This window comes from Protopterus annectens, chromosome 8.part0 (genome assembly GCF_019279795.1).
Source record: "Protopterus annectens isolate FY-2018-M chromosome 8.part0, PAN1.0, whole genome shotgun sequence".
In the NCBI taxonomy this organism is placed as follows: Eukaryota; Metazoa; Chordata; order Ceratodontiformes; family Protopteridae; genus Protopterus; species Protopterus annectens.
This window is the reverse complement of record NC_056741.1, coordinates 1435413411-1435433651: the sequence shown is the minus strand read 5'-3', so window position 1 is coordinate 1435433651 and position 20241 is coordinate 1435413411. Positions and strand designations below refer to the sequence as shown.

At 39.8% G+C, this 20241-nt stretch overlaps 1 protein-coding gene across 1 annotated transcript in view; it reads right to left on the bottom strand.

Moving 5' to 3' along the window:
* Window positions 1-20241, bottom strand: part of SORL1 (sortilin related receptor 1) — a 5131225-nt gene that overhangs the window by 882266 nt on the left and 4228718 nt on the right. The window contains exon 37 of the mRNA XM_044081038.1: window positions 11615-11719. Within this exon, the coding sequence (XP_043936973.1) occupies window positions 11615-11719 (105 nt within the window). The remainder of the gene's footprint in view (window positions 1-11614; window positions 11720-20241) is intronic.

Sequence of the window (20241 nt, the reverse complement as noted above, 5' to 3'; positions counted from 1 at the left end):
AAAAGTTCCACCAAATTGTATTTTTAAAGTTGCTGTCTGTGTTTAAAAACAGAACATAGATTAGAATTTAAAGTGAGTACTGTATACTGCTGACCTGGGTCTAATGGCACCTTTTCGGCTGTCCCCCACAGTAATTTGGTTCCCCTCCATATTGTTAAAATTAGCTAGTTTGCCCCAGTACCTTCTTTCTTACACCTAAAACAATGCCCTGAACACAGTAATTTCACTCTGCTCTCCCTCACATAGCCCTGAAAATTATACTCTGCAGTTATAAAATTAACCTGCAAGTGTATAAAATGCAGCTTAAACATACTCTATAAAGTGATGCAAAAAAACAAATTAAAAATACAGCCAAACATACAACCATACATACCAAAAGCCTAAGGAAATACTTGGGAGTCAGTGTTAGCCCCGCTCCACTCGCCACACACCCCCACTAGTGCTACATTTAAACTAAATGTAGCCACTCCCCTCATGCTAAGTACCAATCAGGGCCTCATACATAACTGAACAGCCCTCCCCCAACCCATTTCCTTTTCTTCCATTCTTCCACACCCTGTTAGCACAGTCAACCATCAAAATTGGTCTGCCCCCCACCCCAACAAAATGCAAACAAGTAAAAAATACTAATTACCCTACTGCCTATACTATTTCTAGTTTACCATCTTACTGCCTACGAACAAAAACTTGACCGTGTTATTTGCTACCCAAATGGTCAAACAGCCACCCACAACTTCACCCACACCACCAAACACTTTACCATCCCCAGCACACAGAATCTACCACCCTCAACAAAATATCACCCTTGTAAAGCCACAAAACATAATCCTAAAGACAAAGAGTACATAAAACTTATAAACAAACTCCTACAGCTTAGAGTATCCTGTCACTATAACCTTATAACACATGGGGACATCCATCCCAACCCTGGCCCACCCACACCCAATAACCTTCACTCCCCTACCACAACCCCACAGTCAAGCTACTCCTTTGTATTCCCACTAGTTCCCTCCTAGCATTTCATCTAAATATTAGAAGTATTAACAATAAGATTCCCAACCTACACACTCTCCTAGCAACCCACTCCCCAGACATTATGTGTCTTATGGAAACCTGGCTAAAACCTAGTACCACTGATAATAAGATACTACCTTCCAGGATATAATATTCACCGGTTAGACCGTACTACAAGGAAAAGAGGTGGGATAGCAGTCCTCTACAAAAATACTCTAACTGTTAATACAGACATCATTCAACCACCCCAATTCAATAATGCAGAACTCCTCATAACCATACTACAGATTAACCAGAATGCTTGAACATTGTCTGTGCTTACATTCCACCAGGCAGCAACTTAAATACTCTAGAGGATATCCTATACTGGTTATCCACTACCTATCCCCAAGAAACTGTAGTTCTTGGTGACTTCAATACCGACTGGCACCCTTGCTCCTCCAAACCCCCTCTCACCCCTATAAACTTATATGGGTTTAAAAAGACCATAACCTCTCCCACTAGGATAAACAAACTGACCAACAGGGAAAGTATCTTAGACTGGATCCTAGTTAATAACCAACCCCAACTGTACACAGCTGGCACTCTCCCTGATGACCTTACCGACCATTTACTAACCTAGATCATAAAACATAAGGCAGGAAACCCTCACCAGACCAAATATAAAACACTTAGAAACAGGAAGAACTTTGACACTGCTATATTCCTAAATGAACTAAAAGCAGTTGACTGGTCAAAACTAAAAAATCTACCATTAGAAGAGGCTATAGCTCACTTTAACACTAAATTCCTAAGTATCCTTGATTCCCATGCTCCAGCACGTACAATAAAATCTAGATCAAACACAGCACCATGGCTCACAAAAGATACAAATCTAAAATCAAAACTAGAAACAGAGCCTGGGCCAGCTGGAGAACAACTAAAGCCCCACTTGACCATCTCAAATATGGTTAACTCAGGAATGATACAAAAAATCTGTTTTACTATATAAAAAAAGCTTCTACCCAAAAACACCAAAACAACCCTCAGAAGTTCTGGACAGGCTTAAATCAACTACTTCATCCAGGTCGTTCTACCAACCCAACCCTGGCTAACCACACCTATAGTTCCCCAGAGACCATAGCTGGTGCTTATAATAACTTTTTCTCTGAAACAATCTAATCTGTAGCAAATCAAATAACCCCACAAACTTAAACCACACCCCTAATCTACCCACGAATTACCCCCAATTTAGCTTCCAACAGATATCCACTAATTTTATCAAAACACTTATAAAAAAACTAAAACCTACCACCCTCGCTGCTGATCCTCCCTGCAGAGTACCTAAAATAGCTGCAGACGCCATGGCATATCCCATATCTATCCTTATCAACAAAACCTTATCCAAAAGCATTATCTCCTCCCTCTGGAAAATATCCCATGTCATCCCACTCCATAAAGGTGGTAGTTCTACAGACATATCCAACTACAGACCCATTGCCATTCTTTCCCCACTAGCCAAAATAATGGAGAAATGTATACACAAGCAAATAATGCAATACCTTACACAGAATAACTTACTATCCAACTCCCAGCATGGTTTCGGGCCATACCACAGCACCACCTCAGCCCTCCTTTCCTTTACTAATGCCATAAACCAAAACAGGAATGACAATAGGCTATACTCTGCCCTCTTCCTTGACGTATCAAAAGCCTCTGACATGGTCAACCATAAACTTCTCATTCTTTCTCTAAAATCTATTTCCCTCAATAAGCATGCAATCCAGTGGTTCCAGTCCTACCTGACTGGTAGACAACAGGTGGTACTATGGCAGAACAAACTCTCCAGCCAGCTACCTCTCATACTTGGTGTCCCTCAAGGCTCCATACTAGGCCCACTACTCTTCTCTATTTTTATCAACAACCTTCACACGGCTATCCCTAAAGCTACCTGTATTCAATATGCAGATGAATCCACTCTGATCTGCTCAGGCATCTCTCCATCCGTCTCCCCATCCGAACTGCAAATCCTAACCCAAAATACATTTAACACTGTTGAGAACTGGCTCGCTAACCAACGCCTACTGCTGAACCCAAATAAAGCTAAACTTTACTCTTCACCCCCACTAATAGAAATGCCACACTTCCATTCTCTGTCACATCTAACAATGGTACCACTATCTCCCCAGATCAACACACCAAACTTCTAGGGGGTTATCATAGACAATAATCTCAAATTTGACCTACAGGTCAACAAAACCATACAGACCATCAATAAGAAGCTTGGATCACTGTACAGAAACAAGACATTTTTAACCCCACTGGCTAGGACTGCAATCGCCCAGTTACACCTACTCTCTACTCTTTTATATGCCTCACCTGTACTCTCAAACCTCAACAAATCCGAGCTAAGTAAGCTGTCCCATAGCTACAACCATATTGCCAGATTTGCCGCTGTCTCCACCTATAGAACCCACCATTGCCAGAACCTGAAACAACTAGAGTGGCTAGAACTGCCAAGCTTAATTCAATTCAATCAGCTCTTAATAGCACACAAAATTCTGTACCACCCTGAGGATACCCCCTCACTTATAAATATTATTAAGCCATATAGCAACCTTTAGATCCCTACAGTCATCCAACAAACTACTGGTCCAAACCCACAAAGCTAATAACTCTGCTGGTGAATCCCTGTTTGCCAACTTTGTTGGCAAAACCTGGAATTCGTTGCCTAACTATATAACCCATAATCCTCCAAACGTCTCTTCAAAAAAAGAAACCTGAAACAGTATCTCAAAGTGAACTGGCTTTGCCCATGTACCAACCCTGATTAAGTTATAAACTGAAAGCATAATCTGTAAATACCATAACATGCAACTAGACACCAAGCTCTGACGTCTCTTGCTTTTAATTGTGTCTGTCCATGAGAATTGTGAGTCCCTACTAGGGCACACTACTAAACCATTGTACATAATCACTTTGTTTTATATTTCTAATGTTATCTAACTTCTTATGTAATCTATGTAAGTTTGTCTATTTGGAGTTTTTCTCCCTGGGCCTCTGCTGAAAATGGACATGTATCCAGTCAGACTATCCCAGTAAACAAATGTAAAATAAAAATAATAAATAAAATAAATAGATCCTTAACAAAAACATCTGTTACAAATAAAAGGTGTGAATAATAATTTTTAACATAATGATGCTTTCCATATTGTCTTTAAATGTTAATGGTCTTATTGTTATATACAAAAAAGAAAGAGCAGTGAACTATATTAAAAATGTAGAGTGCAATTAGCTATGTTACAGGAGACACACTTCGAAAGAATTGAACATAGGAATTTGATAAAGAAAGGTTTTCAGGATGGTTATTCAGTGGAATATTTGGGGTAAAGGAAAATGGGAGTACTTACATTAATTGTAAGAGGAGGTCCAAAAGTGATAGAAGAGGATAAAAACAAAATAATGGCAGATCTGTAGTGCTGAGGGGCTACTGGCAAGGGAGGAAGATTATGCGGGCATGTATTCCACCTACAACTGCTATAATGGAGCTTAGGAAAATTCTGTGAGAAATAATCAGTTTTCAGCAAGGAATATTACTGATAGGTGGGGAATGGAATTTGATTTGCAGCAATGAATATGTGTCTGAGGGCTCAGAAGGGAAAGTATAACAAAGGAGGGTAGATTTTTGAAAATATTTATGAAAATATTTGGCATGGAAGATGTGAATTCAGTAATAGGAGTTTGGAGTGAATTTACAGCTAGAGAGTGTGGTAAAATTAAGGTGGAAATAAAAGAAAGGGAGCTATGGTTAAGAAGTAACAAGAATTATTTAGAGGGACTGACAAATGTTAAAGTATTGCAGAATAGGGAGAATCTCACAGAACAAGAAGAGTATCAACTGCAGAATGCTAAGCAGAAAATAATACATTACCTCAATAATATATACAAGTTTAGAAAGATTGCAGTTAAGTGACTTTTTAATAACACTAGAGCACAAAAATTTTTAGCACGACAACTCAGGCAGTAGAAAGGGCCCTCACGAAGCTTAAGGAGTCTATAACAAGGAAGGTAACGAGATTCTGTTGAGGTGATATTAGAAATATTTTGGAAATTCTACAAAAATCTGTATAAAACAGAGAAACATAGACATCAAGAAAAGATACAAATGGAGATAGTTATGGAAAAATTAAACATGGCAAGGTTAGAGGTAGATGTGGCTCAATTACTAACTGTTAGGATAGGAGGAGATAAAATAAAAATTACGATGTATAACCAATCTACAGGAAACTCCCCAGGAATAGATGGTAATCCTGTGGAAGTTTAGAAGCTAGGAGGGAAAAACCGACAAAGATCTGGAATGCTTTGTTTAATGGTATTTTAAGAGGAGGAGATGTACCAACATCCTGGAAGAAACAGTGGCAGCTGTAATATCTAAAGAGGGTAGAGAGCCATCAGATCTAGCTTCATAAAGGCCCATTTCAATACTAAACCATGGTTATAAAGTGTTCATGTCTATAATGGCCAAAAATGGCAAAAGTAATGCCAAAATTGATAGATATGAATCAATGTGGTTTTGTGGAGGGGAAGCACACATTTGACAACATTAACAGAACACTGATGATCCAGAGGTAAACATAATGTAAGAAAATATCCATATTTATGGGGACATGCTAAGATGAAGTATTTAGGAGTATGGATTACAAATGATTCTGGTGTGGCAGCAAAGGACATGAGGGAAGAGACTAAACAAAAAAATACAAAAACTGAGAAAATGGAAGCTTTGTTATATGCATATGGATAGTAAGATACAAGCAGTTAAAAATGCTTTTAGTCCCATTAGTCTTACACACAGATCAGGTATATTTTTATCAACCAAATGAGAAGTTGTGGATAGCAATTAATAAAGAGCTGAAGGACTTTATTTGGGAGCGGAAGACAGCAAGAGTCAAGTGGGATAAGCTGATTCTTCCAGTAGAACAGGGTGGAATGGGATTACCATATTAGAAGGGGTATTTCAGAGCTACACACTTAAGGCTCCTATATGTAGCACAACAGAAAACTATAATTCAAAGTGGAAAGGGATGATGATAAAACAAGGGGGAAGCTCAAGAAACAAGGACATACTGGGATTTTGGATGCAGACCTTTAAGGAGAATAACAATAATCATACAGATTATTATATCTATAAAGTAACAGAAAGTATCCTAAGAACAGAAACAACACAGGAATGGAGAAAGAAGATTCTGCCAATAGGGATGACTGCAATTAGAAATATAGACAATAGGCAAGAGGGGTCTGGAATTTATTGGAGAAAACTAACAAAGGAGCCAAGGTATTAGGAGCAACAAACTCGAGAGGGAAAGAGGATAGAATGGAAAGATGCCAAGAATTTATTTGGACTGCAGGTTAGAGATTGCCCTCCCTATCAAGGACTGATAACAGAGTATAGGCAAAGAGAAAGAAATGGGGGGCTCCTAAATGAAAGACCAACACTGGTAAAGTTTTTATTAGAATCTAGCTCAGAAGCTGCCATTTGAAAAGGAATAATTAGTAGAGCATATAAAATACTGTATGATAACTATAAGAATCAATCAGAGGAGGTTAGAAAGGATTGGGAAGAGAGACTGGGTAAGCAATTCACAAAGAAACAATGGAAGGATATAAGTATGTCTCCCAAATACGCAAACAATTTAGAAGATGTAGGATTTTTGCTTGGAAATGTTTACATAGATATTTTTATACACCAAGTAGACTCCAGAGAATTTTTCCTCAGGTAAACAGCAAATGTTAGAAGTGTGACGAGAAAAAAGAGGTAATTGGGAGACATATTTTCTGGGAGTGTGGTGATCTGGGACTGCGGTGAGCTGGTAGACTTTAAAGATTCACATTGGGATGCACTGTTGGAGATGCTGGGTGGGCAGACTGGTCTAATGAGAGAAATTATTTTTCTGAGCTATGATATGGAATTGGAATTGTAAGGCCTCGCTGTGTCTAATTATGGTGCCTGCGAAAAAAGCAATTATTAGAAAATGGAAATCAAAATCTAAACCAACTATACTAGAAATAGCGAATATAGTAACAAGAGGTAAAACAACTGGAACTGAGATCTTTAGAAAAGAGTAGGAGCAAACTACATGGGGAAAAATGGGAATTGTGGGAACAATGCATACAGGGGAGGAATTAGGTTTAAAAGACAGCAGGACTTAAATGAGCTATATAATGCTTGAATGAAAATGATTGGGAAGTGATGTATAATGTTTGCAACTGGGAGTGTGTGTCAGTATGGTTTGTGATGTAAAATGCTTGCGTCTACAATTGCGTTGGTGTGGTTTGTTCTCGTTTACATAAATGCATGATTGCCTAAGTGACAATTTAATACAGATGTTTCTTGCTTAAAAAAAAGGTAGGAAGTGAATAATTTATGCAATGTTGCTTAGGTTACATGATATATAACAATATATGTGGAGCATAATGTTTGTAAATGTGAACTTGTTAATATAGTTTGGTTAATTTTGCCAATGTCACAAGTGACAATTCAATAAAGGTGTTTAAAAAAAGACTTTCTTTATCACAGCCATGTAAGTAAGGAATACTACTTGCTAGAGCTAATTTACATTCTAACTATATATAAATACAGATGCTAAGCATACAGACTTTTATACTACTATATTTCACAGGACATGAAACCTGAGAAAACAGCTCTAAACTGTTAAATTGCAGGAAAACAGCAGCATGCTATAAATCCAATGGGGACTCACTTTGGGATAACTAGAAATGAAAGTTTTACTTACAGTTAACAAGTACAGCAGGGTCTTTACAAGCCTATCCATGCAATCTAAAACAGCTTTGTCCCAGAGTTCCTTGCACACGTATATGGTTGGGAGTATGTTAATAAAAAGGTAGGTAAGGTTTACGGGGGAGTATTAGTGTGGGTTTAATTTACTTACTGTCAACCTCTGTCCCTAACAGACATGGGGCTTGACCAGGGGGAGAGTTTGTGATTCCCATCCAATGATCAAGATTCCTTTTGAGTAGGATCAGGGATAAACTCTGCTTCACGTAAATAGTGAGCCTATTCCATAGCACCGGGATCAGCTAGTTGGATCTAGTGATTTCTGGTGCTGTTTGTTTTGGTGATGAGCAAGAGATTCATCATGCTGGATCTGAGGATGCCCTACACGCTAGGCACAGATCGACTCTCAGTAACCTGTAGTAGACTGAGTACAGAGATAGGGCCTTAAAGCAATCTGTGTAGGACAGGAGATTCATACCCTGGATTTTCCTGGTGAGGAATCTCTGAGAGCATTCCAGCTGGTGCAAGTGCCTGGTTAAGTACACACTAAAGGGCGCACAGGACTCATTTACAGGTCTGAAAAGGGCTGAGTAGAGTGATACTATAACTTCCTTGGACTTGGATGCCATACTCCTGCTTATGAGTCGGGACACAGAATGATTTTCTTACTATCTTAGCTACTTGTTGGTCAAAGATCAGATTACTGATTACATATGTTCCCAGATCCCTATCTATCAGGTTAACTCTTAGGGGTGGACAATTTCCCAAAGGGTATTATAATGCATTTCTTAGTATTGAATTTTAATCTGTGACTTTGGCACCAGTCATTTGTTTGTGTTAGACTTTCTTGTTGGACGCTGTTGTTGTGGGATGAAGCTATGACGGCTCCCAATGCACAGTAATATGTGAACTTGGTAGGCCTGAGGCCTTTGACATTAGCATTTACTTCTGAGAAGAAGATGCCAAATAGGGGAGGGCCCAGCACCAAGACCGGGGATAGACGTTTGATAACATGTCTCCTGGTGAAAATGTTCTCATTGAGCCAGGCTTCTTGTATCCTAACTGTGAGCCAGCCAGAAATCCAGTGAGTTATGCATGGATTTATGTCTACTTCTGAGAGTTTGTCAACAATACCTGACTGGAGTATTCTACTGAATGCCTTTGCCTGGTCAAGGGAGACAGTATGTCCCATTTCTTCCACATCATAACCTAGGTGCAATGCTTGACCATGTTGGTGACTACCAGGTCCAATATGCTTGATTCTCTGGTTGGAGTGTGCACTATCTGGTTCAGGATGTTTGTGTCAATAAAGTTCAAGAAACATTGTGCCTGTGATTTACAGGCAGTGTATGTTTCCCAGTCTATAGAGTGGTAGTTAAAGTCTCCAATGAATAAGGTATCTGGTTGGATGGCAATCGTTTCTAGTAGGTCTAGGTAAGAGTTGTGAGCTTCCTGAGCCGTAGAAAGTGACCTATAGCTAATCAGAAAATGGGTAAGGAACCTTGTTTATGGAGACTTGGATGTGGATGAACTCCAATACATCATCCTGTTTAACCAATCTGGAGTTGTATTTGTTGCTAATGTAGATAGAGACACCTCCACCTTCAATCCCTGTCTGTATTGCTTTTGGTCTAAATGTGTGTAAGGCACTGCAGCCTTCCACTATCAGAGTACTTTCTTGGGCTTTAAACCAAGTCTCTGTGACAGGACAGATGTCTACATGCTCAGAGTTAGGAGAGCTTGTACGGTTTAGAGCTTCTTGTTTAGGCTCTGAGCATAGAGCAGCACCTTCAGGTTGCTTTGAGTTTTTTTTTTTTTTTTTTTTGCTATGTTGATAGCTTTGTTATTTTAACATTGCCTAAAAAAAGGCTTTAAGGGGAGGATAAAGTTTTAGTCAATATCAGAAAGCCCAGGTGGGAGAGGTGCAGACCATCCTTGGCAAAGCAACATGGTCTGATAAACATGTTGTCCATGCTGATACATACTGGATTCCCTTGGGAGTGACATCAAACACTAAGCCAGTTATTAAACTTAGTCATTTTCTGTTCATACTGTGATGTCACCCATGGTGAAGGTAGAATGTTGCTCACTGCAAGACATGTACCTGTCTATAACCCATACTCAGAAATCCATAATATCTCTTTTCGGGTCTATATCACATAGTCGAAGTCTTATAATTCTGAACACGTAATGTTCGAACCATTATATTCGAAGTTACAAAACTTCGACTATGGATAAAAAAAAAAAAAAAACAGAAAACAAAATAAACTATTTTAAGCAGGGGGCAAGCCCCCCTGATCCCCCCACATCCCCACTACTTAAATATACCAACTCCGAGATCCCATCCCATTGAACAAAATGGAAACCTCTGCTTAAGGAGATTTCCATTGAAACGCTCGAATTTTTACAAATTCGAGCTTATGGTCTCGACCATATGAGGTTTGAACTTGTAAAAGTTCGACTACGTGATAGGAACCCTCTCTTTTCATACAGTCCAGTAAAATAAGTCTCAGGTCATGTACACCCACATGGAATATGACACAATCATATTGCTAGCTGTGATGCAGTGATTTGAGTGATACTGCGAATCCTTGCTCTATGTTGGCTACTAACCATTATCTTCTCATTTTCCAGCCTAGTGAGAGGGGCATCTGTTTGTCATACAAAAAAACCCCTATCACAACAGTACTAGTTAAAGTGTTTGCTTGTCTTATGGGCTTTGCTTTTGGGGATAATAGGGTGTAGGCTTGTGTGTGGTGTTAGATGCTGCTTTTGGTGTGTGCTTCAGTGGTTGCTGAGGATAGGTGTTGCCATTTGATGGCTCAGATGGTCTTTGAGGTATGGGGAGGTTTCTTTTAAGTGCCTCAGGTTAAGAAGGTCTGAGTGTGTGGTGAGTGGCATCCGCAAAGGGTGATGTAGTGTGTGTGTGTTCCGACAACCTTGTTTAAAAGCAAAATTTTTGCCTCCAAAGAAGTTAAGTATGTACATCTCTCACATACTGTGTTGGTTTCTTTAAATATTAAAAGGTTATCCAAATACGTGTGACAACTGCTACACAGTCTCTGGATGCCCACATCTACCAAGCTGGTCACTCAGACATTAAGAGACTGCAAATCTATGTTGCCAGGACCTGTATTAGGGTTGGGCTATTATGGTTTATGGATTTTGTTTTACAGGGGGTCACCTGATTGGTGTCTAGGCTTAAGGCTAGATGTGAGATAGTGCTATAATCTGATTTTAGTGCTGTCTAATGCACTAACTCACTGCTCTAAGTTTAGCTCCACACAAAGCCTTAATGAGTTACAGATTAAAGTCCTAAGTACTAGCCTTATAGATTTGCTACTATACAGGGTACATCTAACATCCATAGCACAGTGAACAGTTCCATGAAAAGCTGCCTAATTTATAGCCGACATAAAAAAAGCTGAAAACTAACTCCTGTGCCCTCTGGCCATTGGCTCATGAAACAATCTCACTTTAAGCCTCCCTGTGTGTTTCTCAACTCGGACTGAGAAGGCTACTTTAACACTAAAATAGCAGTCCCAGTCTTTTTAATGCAAAAACACTTTGGTTAGCCAAAAGTAAAACGGTACCAACTACTTAAAGCAAGCAATTGTCCCTTTAAGCCTCCCTGTGTGTTTCCCAACTCTGATAAACCAGGCTACCATTCTATTCCCATTAGAACTGCATTACCAGTCTTCTTACTGTATGTACACACTTCAGTACGCCAAAAGTGAAAGGTATTAGATATATGGAACAGGCTACATCACTTTTTTAACTATGCATTTCCTTTTCTGGAGCTGTTGTATCATTAATATGACAACTCACCTTGATGGTGTACAGTACATTTTGCTGTAGTCCCTTTATTTCTGTGACATTCTGCTCAGCTCTCAATGATGTCCATGCCATGCTTCCATTCACACTGTATTCCACCTGGTCAGGAAGAAAGTGAGTTATATGTCTTTTTATGATATGCACCTTGGTTAACAGCAGCAAAACCAAAACATTTTAGAGTTCATTTAATCTGCAGTTTCTACAATAAGCACACAAAAAATACTTAGAATGTGAGTTACATAAGCACACTAGCATTATGTAAAGGCACTTACCACAGCAGCAACTCTCCAAATTAATGACCTATGCACAAAAAAAAATAACATTCTGACTTACTCAAATCACAAAGCACAACAATCCTGTCAATTCCGTCAGTTGTCCCTTTCCTTGCACAGGCCAACACAACTCTCATGCTGCAACACGTCTTAACATAGCTTAATAGAAATCCCCTAGATAAACTGCACTCCCTGGCATTACAATCAGTTGTTCTTAGCACAAAACTTAAGCTAATCTATATATTACCTGTAGTATCTGGCACTTGTAGTACACAGAGAGTAAACGAGTGTAATCTAGGAGGGTCAGAAAAGTGGTACACAGGATACACCATATGCACAAGCAAAACTACTTTAGGAGCAGTACTATCTGCAGAAGCCATGCAACAGACGAGAAAGGACAGGTTTTAATTCAAAGAGGAATGCTCCATATTTGAACATGGTTATAGTAAGTCATGCTCTGGTATCAAATGAACCTGACTACTGCAATGTGTTACACCATGGACTTGATAACAGGGATCATGTGCACCAACAGTGGATGCAGAATTTACTTGCAAGATACTTGCAAGAGTTGTTAACTGTCTCATCCTGTACCTGGTGCCATTACCCAATTTGGCACCTTTCAAATGTAAGTTGAATACAAAAAAAAAAGCCAATTCCCGATTTGTCTGGCACTCCTAACTTCAACACCAAACCAGGTTCCATTTCTGCATCCCTCAACTCCAGGATAAAGAGCTTAAAATAAAGTTCTGATCCTTCAACTTTTAAAACTGCAGCAAGCTGCTTGCTACAAGGTGTACCATACAAAAAATGCTGCAGTGCTTTAGTCCTGCCTAAATCTTGACATGATCACAAAAGCAAGATTCAGTTCTGAGTGCTCATACAAAAATGAATACCGGTACTGGACTACTTACTGATTGAACGACATCTCCAACTGCTCCCCCTAACACCTTCATACCTATATTAGCTGGCACTTTGCCTCACCCCGGCTATGTCTCTGCTCATAACATTCTTGATACAAAGGTACCCAATGGCATCAAGGTCAGTTAAAAAAATATCCATTAGCCTTATGCAGCCACACTTCTTGTCTCCAACAGGGAGCTCAAACCATCAGGTCAGCTTCCTATTCAATCATTCCTAAGACTTGCCATATAGCCTCAGCTAGGCATTAGGCTTGCCTTGAGCTTCCTCCATGGATATAAATATTTTCTGTGATTCAGGCATGCAGGAAAAGTTTTGTTTTGAATGTGTAGTCCCATTTAGGAACCCTTCATATCAATTATGCTATTTTATATTTAATTGAACCTGTGTTTTAATTTTATATGACTAGTTTTATATGCTTAGCTTGTTTTCTATACTGCATTATTCCACAGAGTGCTTAATATTAAGCATTACAATAAATGAAGGTTAAAGAAATACTCAGAAACATCTACTGTTATGGTGAATGCATTCATGTAACTGTAGGCCATTCCTCTGGCAAATGAATGTACTGTAGCAAAACATAACCTTTAGGCAGAATGCAAAGCAATTCCTCCACAAAAAGGCAAGAAACTAGACAGGCATGCAAGTTTAGTGGTCCTGTAGTACCAGGTTTAGCAGATATGAATGTCCAAGCTATATGTTATAAAAGGGAAAACAACACTTCTAGTTATTTACTAAGTAATAACTTAAAACACTTTTCTAAAGTTATACAGCCAGAAAAGGGGAAGGACAATGAAATAATTTGTATCCAATACTAACGTCTGAAGAATACTAAAATGAACTGCACATGAACCAACCTGCAAAACTGCATCGACTATCAAATTACTGCTGCATTACGCTAACCATGTGCACAAATCTCTCAACAGCAAGTAAAAATGTTAATACTCGCTGCATGTGCAGAAAGCTGTTTCTGCATATTATATCATTCTCTGTATTATATTATATTGTAATGCTTTGATGTACAATTTGAATGGCATTTTTCTCCCCAGGCCTCCGCTGAAGAGAGATATTTGTATTTACCCTGTTAAACAATCCCAGTAAGCAAATGCTACTAAATAAATAAAATATTTGATTTCCAAGTGAATGAAGCTACAGTATCATGGCAAAATGAAAGAGGTGTGTGTGTGTGTGTGTGTGTGTGTGTGTGTGTGTGTGTGTGTGTGTGTGCAAATATAATATATATAGCTAAATATAAAATACATTTAAAATGCTGATCTGCTAAAACAGATAACAGCAGAACCATTTATCACTAAAGGCTGACACCCAAAACCCAGAAAAATTTGACATACATTATATGTAGAAAGGCAAGCACCCATGCTCCCCTCACACCCTCTACTATTATATATACCGCTCAGAAATCACACTACAGTGGACAAACGGCACAAATCCAGGCCCTGCTTTACTGCTCTACTGTATGTCAACTCCTCCCTGGTTAGATCCGACCACAAAGTAATCACCTTGGAAATCCACACCCCTCTCACCCCCTCGAAAAGGTAACCACCATGAAAAACTTATCCAAAGCCAACTTTGGGCTCCTAAAAACAGAGGTGGCTAACTTTGCTGCACCCATGCAAATGGAGAAAAGTTGCATGACCGCGGAATCATACACCAATGCACTGTACGAACACATACACAAATGCATGGATCTTGCCATACCCAACAGAACCAAGATGCTCTCCTCCAAAAAAAAGGAAGCCAATCTGGTGGTCCCCTGCCATAAACAAACTCTACAACAGTAGGATGAAACTGGTGAAGGTGAAGTCCCAAGACTGGAAAAACTCCCTTACCAGCCTCAACAAAAAGATGAGATCCCTCATCAAATCCTGTAAAGCTAGCTATGAAAACAGAATTACAGCAGATTGTAAAGACAACCACAAAGCATTCTATAGTTATGGAAAGAATTTCCATGGCAATACCCAGATTTGCTCTGAGCTACTGCACAATGGTACCTCCTATACTGAGCCAACAGATATTGCCAATATACTGGCCGACAGATTCAGTGCCAACTTTACCCCCCCAAAGGACCAGTCACAATACCAGTAGATTGCCAGGCACCCAGTATTACTGCTGCACAGGTTAAAACAGCACTGTCCAATGCCAGGATTACAGCTTGTATGGGACCTGACAATATCCCTGGCTGTGTTCTACATGAACTACAGACTGAACTGGCACCTCAAGTGTGCACCCTATTCAACCACAGCCTCACCTCAAGCTTTGTCCCTACTAAATGGTGCACTGCTACAGTCATCCCTCTCCGCAAAAAGGGTTGAGACTACAGACCCTGAGAACTATCGCCCCATTAGCCTCACGAGTCTGATATGCAAAGCTATGGAAAGCATCATCATGAACCTAATAGACAAGGATATAGGGAATATCCAAACTCTGGTTTCCACACAGTTTGGTTTTGTGAAGGGCAGATCATGCCTGCTCAACTTGGTCACCTTCTTTGTGTCAGGTACCAGAGCTGTGGATGAAAGCAAGGTAGTTCATACAACCTACCTTGATCAGGCCAAGGCCTTTGATACAATTCCCCACTCAGGAATCATAGAAAAACTCACTAAGCTAGGCATCAACCCCTATATCAATAGGTGGGTTGCAAACTGGCTCACAAGTAGAACCCACATAGTGAAAGTAGCGGACTCCAAGTCAAACTGCTGACCAGTCATGAGTGGAGTCCCACAGGGTTCAGTCCTGGGTCCTCTCCTGTTTGGTATTTACTTCTCTGAAGTCCAGGCCAACACAAAGGGACTCTGGCTGACTATGTTCGCAGACAATTGCAAACTGGGAGCAATTATTAACTCCTTAAGTGATGTTGACATGTTACAGAAAGGCCTCACTGAGACCGACGACTGGTATCAGAACCATGGCCTTAAGCTCAGTGCCAAGAAATGTGTCGTCATCCCCTTTGGGAAAAATCCAGTTCCCATGAATCACCACATCAATGGTAATTCACTGAACATTGAATGCGTTATAAGAGATCTGGGAACACAGGTTGACAGCAACCTCTCTTTTGACCTCCACAATGCCACTGTGATCAGAAAGTCCTTATGTGGCACATCTCATTACTAAGGGTTTTGCATCCAGGGAGAAAGAGGTCATTGTCTCCATCTACTCTTCCCTCATTAGGCCAATCATTGAGTACAATGCCATATTTGGCATGTACCTCACTAAAAACCTGCAACAACTGGAGAGGCCACAAAAGTGCCTTACAAAGAGGATCCTAAGCCTTAAACATTTGTCCTATATGGACAGACTCAAAAAAACTCTAACTATTCTCTGTCTCATATTGCCTACTTGGAGGCGATGTCTGCTTGACGTACAAAGCCATGTCTGACCATACTCAGTTAGAAATGCTACACCTAAAGAAATCCCAATCCCGTCGCACCGTCAGCCTCATTACCACAATCAACAGAACATGCTGAAGGGACAGGTTCATAACCCAGAGACTGCCCATGGTATGGAACAGACTTCCCATACATGTCAAGCAATTTCCCATACATGCCAAGCAGAGCACCTCACTGGCCCTCTTCAAGAGAAATCCTGATGAGTGGATGGGAAATAGAAAATCCACCCCAGGGATCACTCCAGTGGCTTTACTTGACAGAGGCAATGAGAACTAAGGTTGGGTGGCACGATACCAGGGTAATCCTATGGGCTAGGCTTGTAAAAGCTCCAGGGCCATTAGCCTAGTACACACAACTATGAACCTACTCTAGTGTCTTCAACCTTCTGTGATCACTATTATGCCTTTCAGTGTTTCTGCCATTTGTAATGTTAAATGGATCCCTAGATATACAGATGCAGACAGACCTACAACTATATTTTTATATAAAGTTTATATGTTATGCATGTGTGTGTGTGTGTGTGTGTGTGTGTGTATACACACACACACACACCACACACATATATATATATATATATATATATATATATATATATATATATATATATATACACACACACACACACATATACATATATATATATATATATATATATATATATATATATATATACACACACACACACACACATATACATATATATATATATATATATATATATATATATATATATATATATATATATATATATACATACACACACACACACACACACGTGTGTATATATATATATATATATATATATATATATATATATATATATATAGACAGAGAGAGAGAGAGATATAGATTTAGATATATAGCCAAGCTACAGTCTTCACTGTGTAATATCTTAAACCTCCTGTAATGGAGGCCAATGGGAAATATGCAAATGACCCCATAAAGTGATTTGTCAATGTTTCTAAACTTATCTTTGCACTACAGCATGCAGTGCATAACCCCCCCCCCCCCCCAGAACAGCACCTTCCCCCATCAGGAATATGTTTTGGTCCTGATCTTCATATTTAAATCATCTGTAAACATTGTGTTTTCCATTAACTGACATCAATAAGTTAAAATTATTAGTTATGTACTTACCAGAACTTGGTATCTGTGTTGTCCTCTTCTCATTATGCTTCACTAATGGGTTACGGATCCGATCCTCATATCCAAATTGGCCACTTTCTACAGGCTTCAGCTTCCAGGCTCGAGCTCCTCCCTCACCCATAATCCTCTGTGTTAGCTCAACCGCGCAACATCAAGTTTGCTGCCCCCTTATAGAAAGCAGACAGAAGAAAAAGGAACCAAAAGCTCAACCTGGAATGTAGGTTCTAACAAAAGCCTTTCTAGATCCTCTAGAACCAGTGCGCTTTTGGAGGGGGGTGGTTGGGATGGAAGGTAAAGCAGAATGAGAAGAGGACAACAACACAGACACCAAGTTATGGTAAGTACATAACTAATACATCTGATGTCCTTCTCATTTTGGTTCATTAATGGGTCAGAGTCTCCAGCTACAGAATTTCTTGGGTGGCCTCAAGGAAGGATATACTCCGGAGCACTGAGGAGCCACAGAACATTCTGCTCCTGGAAACCATGTCAAACTTATAATGAGTCACAAAGGTATGAGACTTAGATGAGGCAGCTGCAGTACAAATGTCATCAATAGGAATTCTGGATGAAAAAGCTGTTGAGGCAGCTTTGAATCTTGTTGGATGGGCTTTTGAAGGGATAGGCAACTTCAAACCATTTTTCTCATAAACAAAAGACATGCAACTGGTTATCCACTTTGCTATTGCCATTCTCAAAACTGCTTGACCTTTATGGTTAGACGAAAGAGACAAACAACTGCTCTGACTTCCTGAATTGTTTTGTTCTTTGAAGGCAGAAACATAACTGCATGTGAACATCCAAGGAATGTACAAAGAAGTTATGATCTCACCATAATGTTCCATGTGTGTTCTCCATCTCGCCTTCATTCTTAGCAGGTTGGGTTCGGAACCGATTCTCTGTTTCGACTCAGCCTTATACAAAAGCTTGTGGTCTTCTACTAGCGCGTGGCAAAAACCCTATCCCATCATGCACCACAAGAGCTCCCCATATCTTGTTTGCAGATATAGCTAAAAAAAAAGGTTACTGAATACCTAATAGAGCAATCAAGGTCAGAGAACATTAAGCAGAAGTAACAGCTATCAAAAGAATCGTTTTCCAAGTAAAATACTTAAGATTGCAGGATGATGCAAGCTCGAAAAGGGGAAAGAATCAAATGGGATAAGACAAAATTTAAGTGCCATGGTGGTGGAGGGACCTTAACAGGTGGTCTTAATAAAAATGCACCTTTGAGAAAGGCTTTGCAAAGTCTATGGGACATCACATTTGGGCTAGATTCACCTAAACAGAAATTAGATATGGCTCCTAACTGAACTAGAACAGTAGCTGCAGCTGCCCCTTCATTAAACAGCTTTGCTAGGAATTCAAGAATGGAAGCTATTAGGGCAGAGAAGGGATCGATGTGATTATTCAAGGCCCATGAAGAAAATCCTTTCCATTTACTGCTATATAACTTTCTCATCAAAGCCTTGTGGGTACTTTTCCATTATCGGGGCAACAGTCATAATGAGCATTTGGAATCCTAGCGCTCAGTATAACGTTGATCGTTCAGCTACTGCTGTGTTAGTACTCAAAGGACATTAAGCCAAAACCTAAACTTAGACAGGGTTGTGGTCCCGTTTATTGCAGGACACCACACACACACACACACACACACACACACACACACACACACACACACACACACACACACACACACACACAAGTTTGCCTCAGCCTTGTCCGTGGGATGTATGAAGAAACTGACAAGCTTAATAAAAAAACTCACATCGTACAGGGAAGAGATGAGGACAAATACACTTGCAGAAAGCAAGACAACCGGAGAACTACATACAATGAGGCAACAACACAAACTGCCATATCACTGGGTAATCGGGCATCTAGTTATTTACACATTCACTTTTACAAATAGGAAACCAAAATTCAAACTAAAATAAGGATATATCGTGTGTCAATCAAATGGTCAATAACGCAACCTATCAATCCTGTAACAGTGCAGTGACACACTCTTTGGAAATAACGACTTCCGGGTACAACAGGCCAAAGAGGTACCAAACGTGAAATGGAATAAAAGTTGGGAGTAACAGTTCTTCTGTCTGTGACATTTAATATCTTTTTTTTTTTTTAATTTAATGCAGCCATTTTCATTACATACTCCGCCTACATTCCAGTAACTCTGTCCTTCTGAAATACGCACTGTTCACATCTTTCGGATGTTTGCATGACTTAATGCAAGACAAATGCTCCCTCAAAAATATTTTGTGAGGGAACAAAACACAGCTGCTGCGCAACATTTAAACTGCTTGCGTTTATAATACTGCCGACACTCTCCAATGCCCACATTTTCACAGATGTCCAAATTACTGCACTCATGTCCCTGGGTGTATTCCTTATTAGAGCTTAATCAGAACTCTCATATTTTCAAAAGGCCAAAATGCAACATTGTTTTGGGAGGAAACAGCCCACTGCCAAACTCTGCGGGCTTCTCGGCAACGGGGGTAAAATCTGGTTCCCCCTTGCTTGTTCAAGTACCAGACTACTGACATATTGTCTGTCTGAATCGCAATCGTTCCTAGAGGAAGAGAGTCCTGGAAGTACTGCAATGCCAAAAGTACTGCTCTCATCTCCAGAACATTGATATGCAAGTGTGACTTCTGATTGGTCTATGTGCCTTGGACAGTGTTTCCCTGAAAATGCCCCCCACCCTATCAGGGAAGCTTCCATGGTCACAATGGCTACTGGAGGGGGTAGAACAAAGGGGTGTCCTATGGTGACATGAAGAGACATCAACCACCATTGGAGATCTTTCTTGCAAGAGCTCATAATCAATATCATGTGGTCCATGGGTAGTTCCTGGTAAGACCATTGAGAGAACAACAGC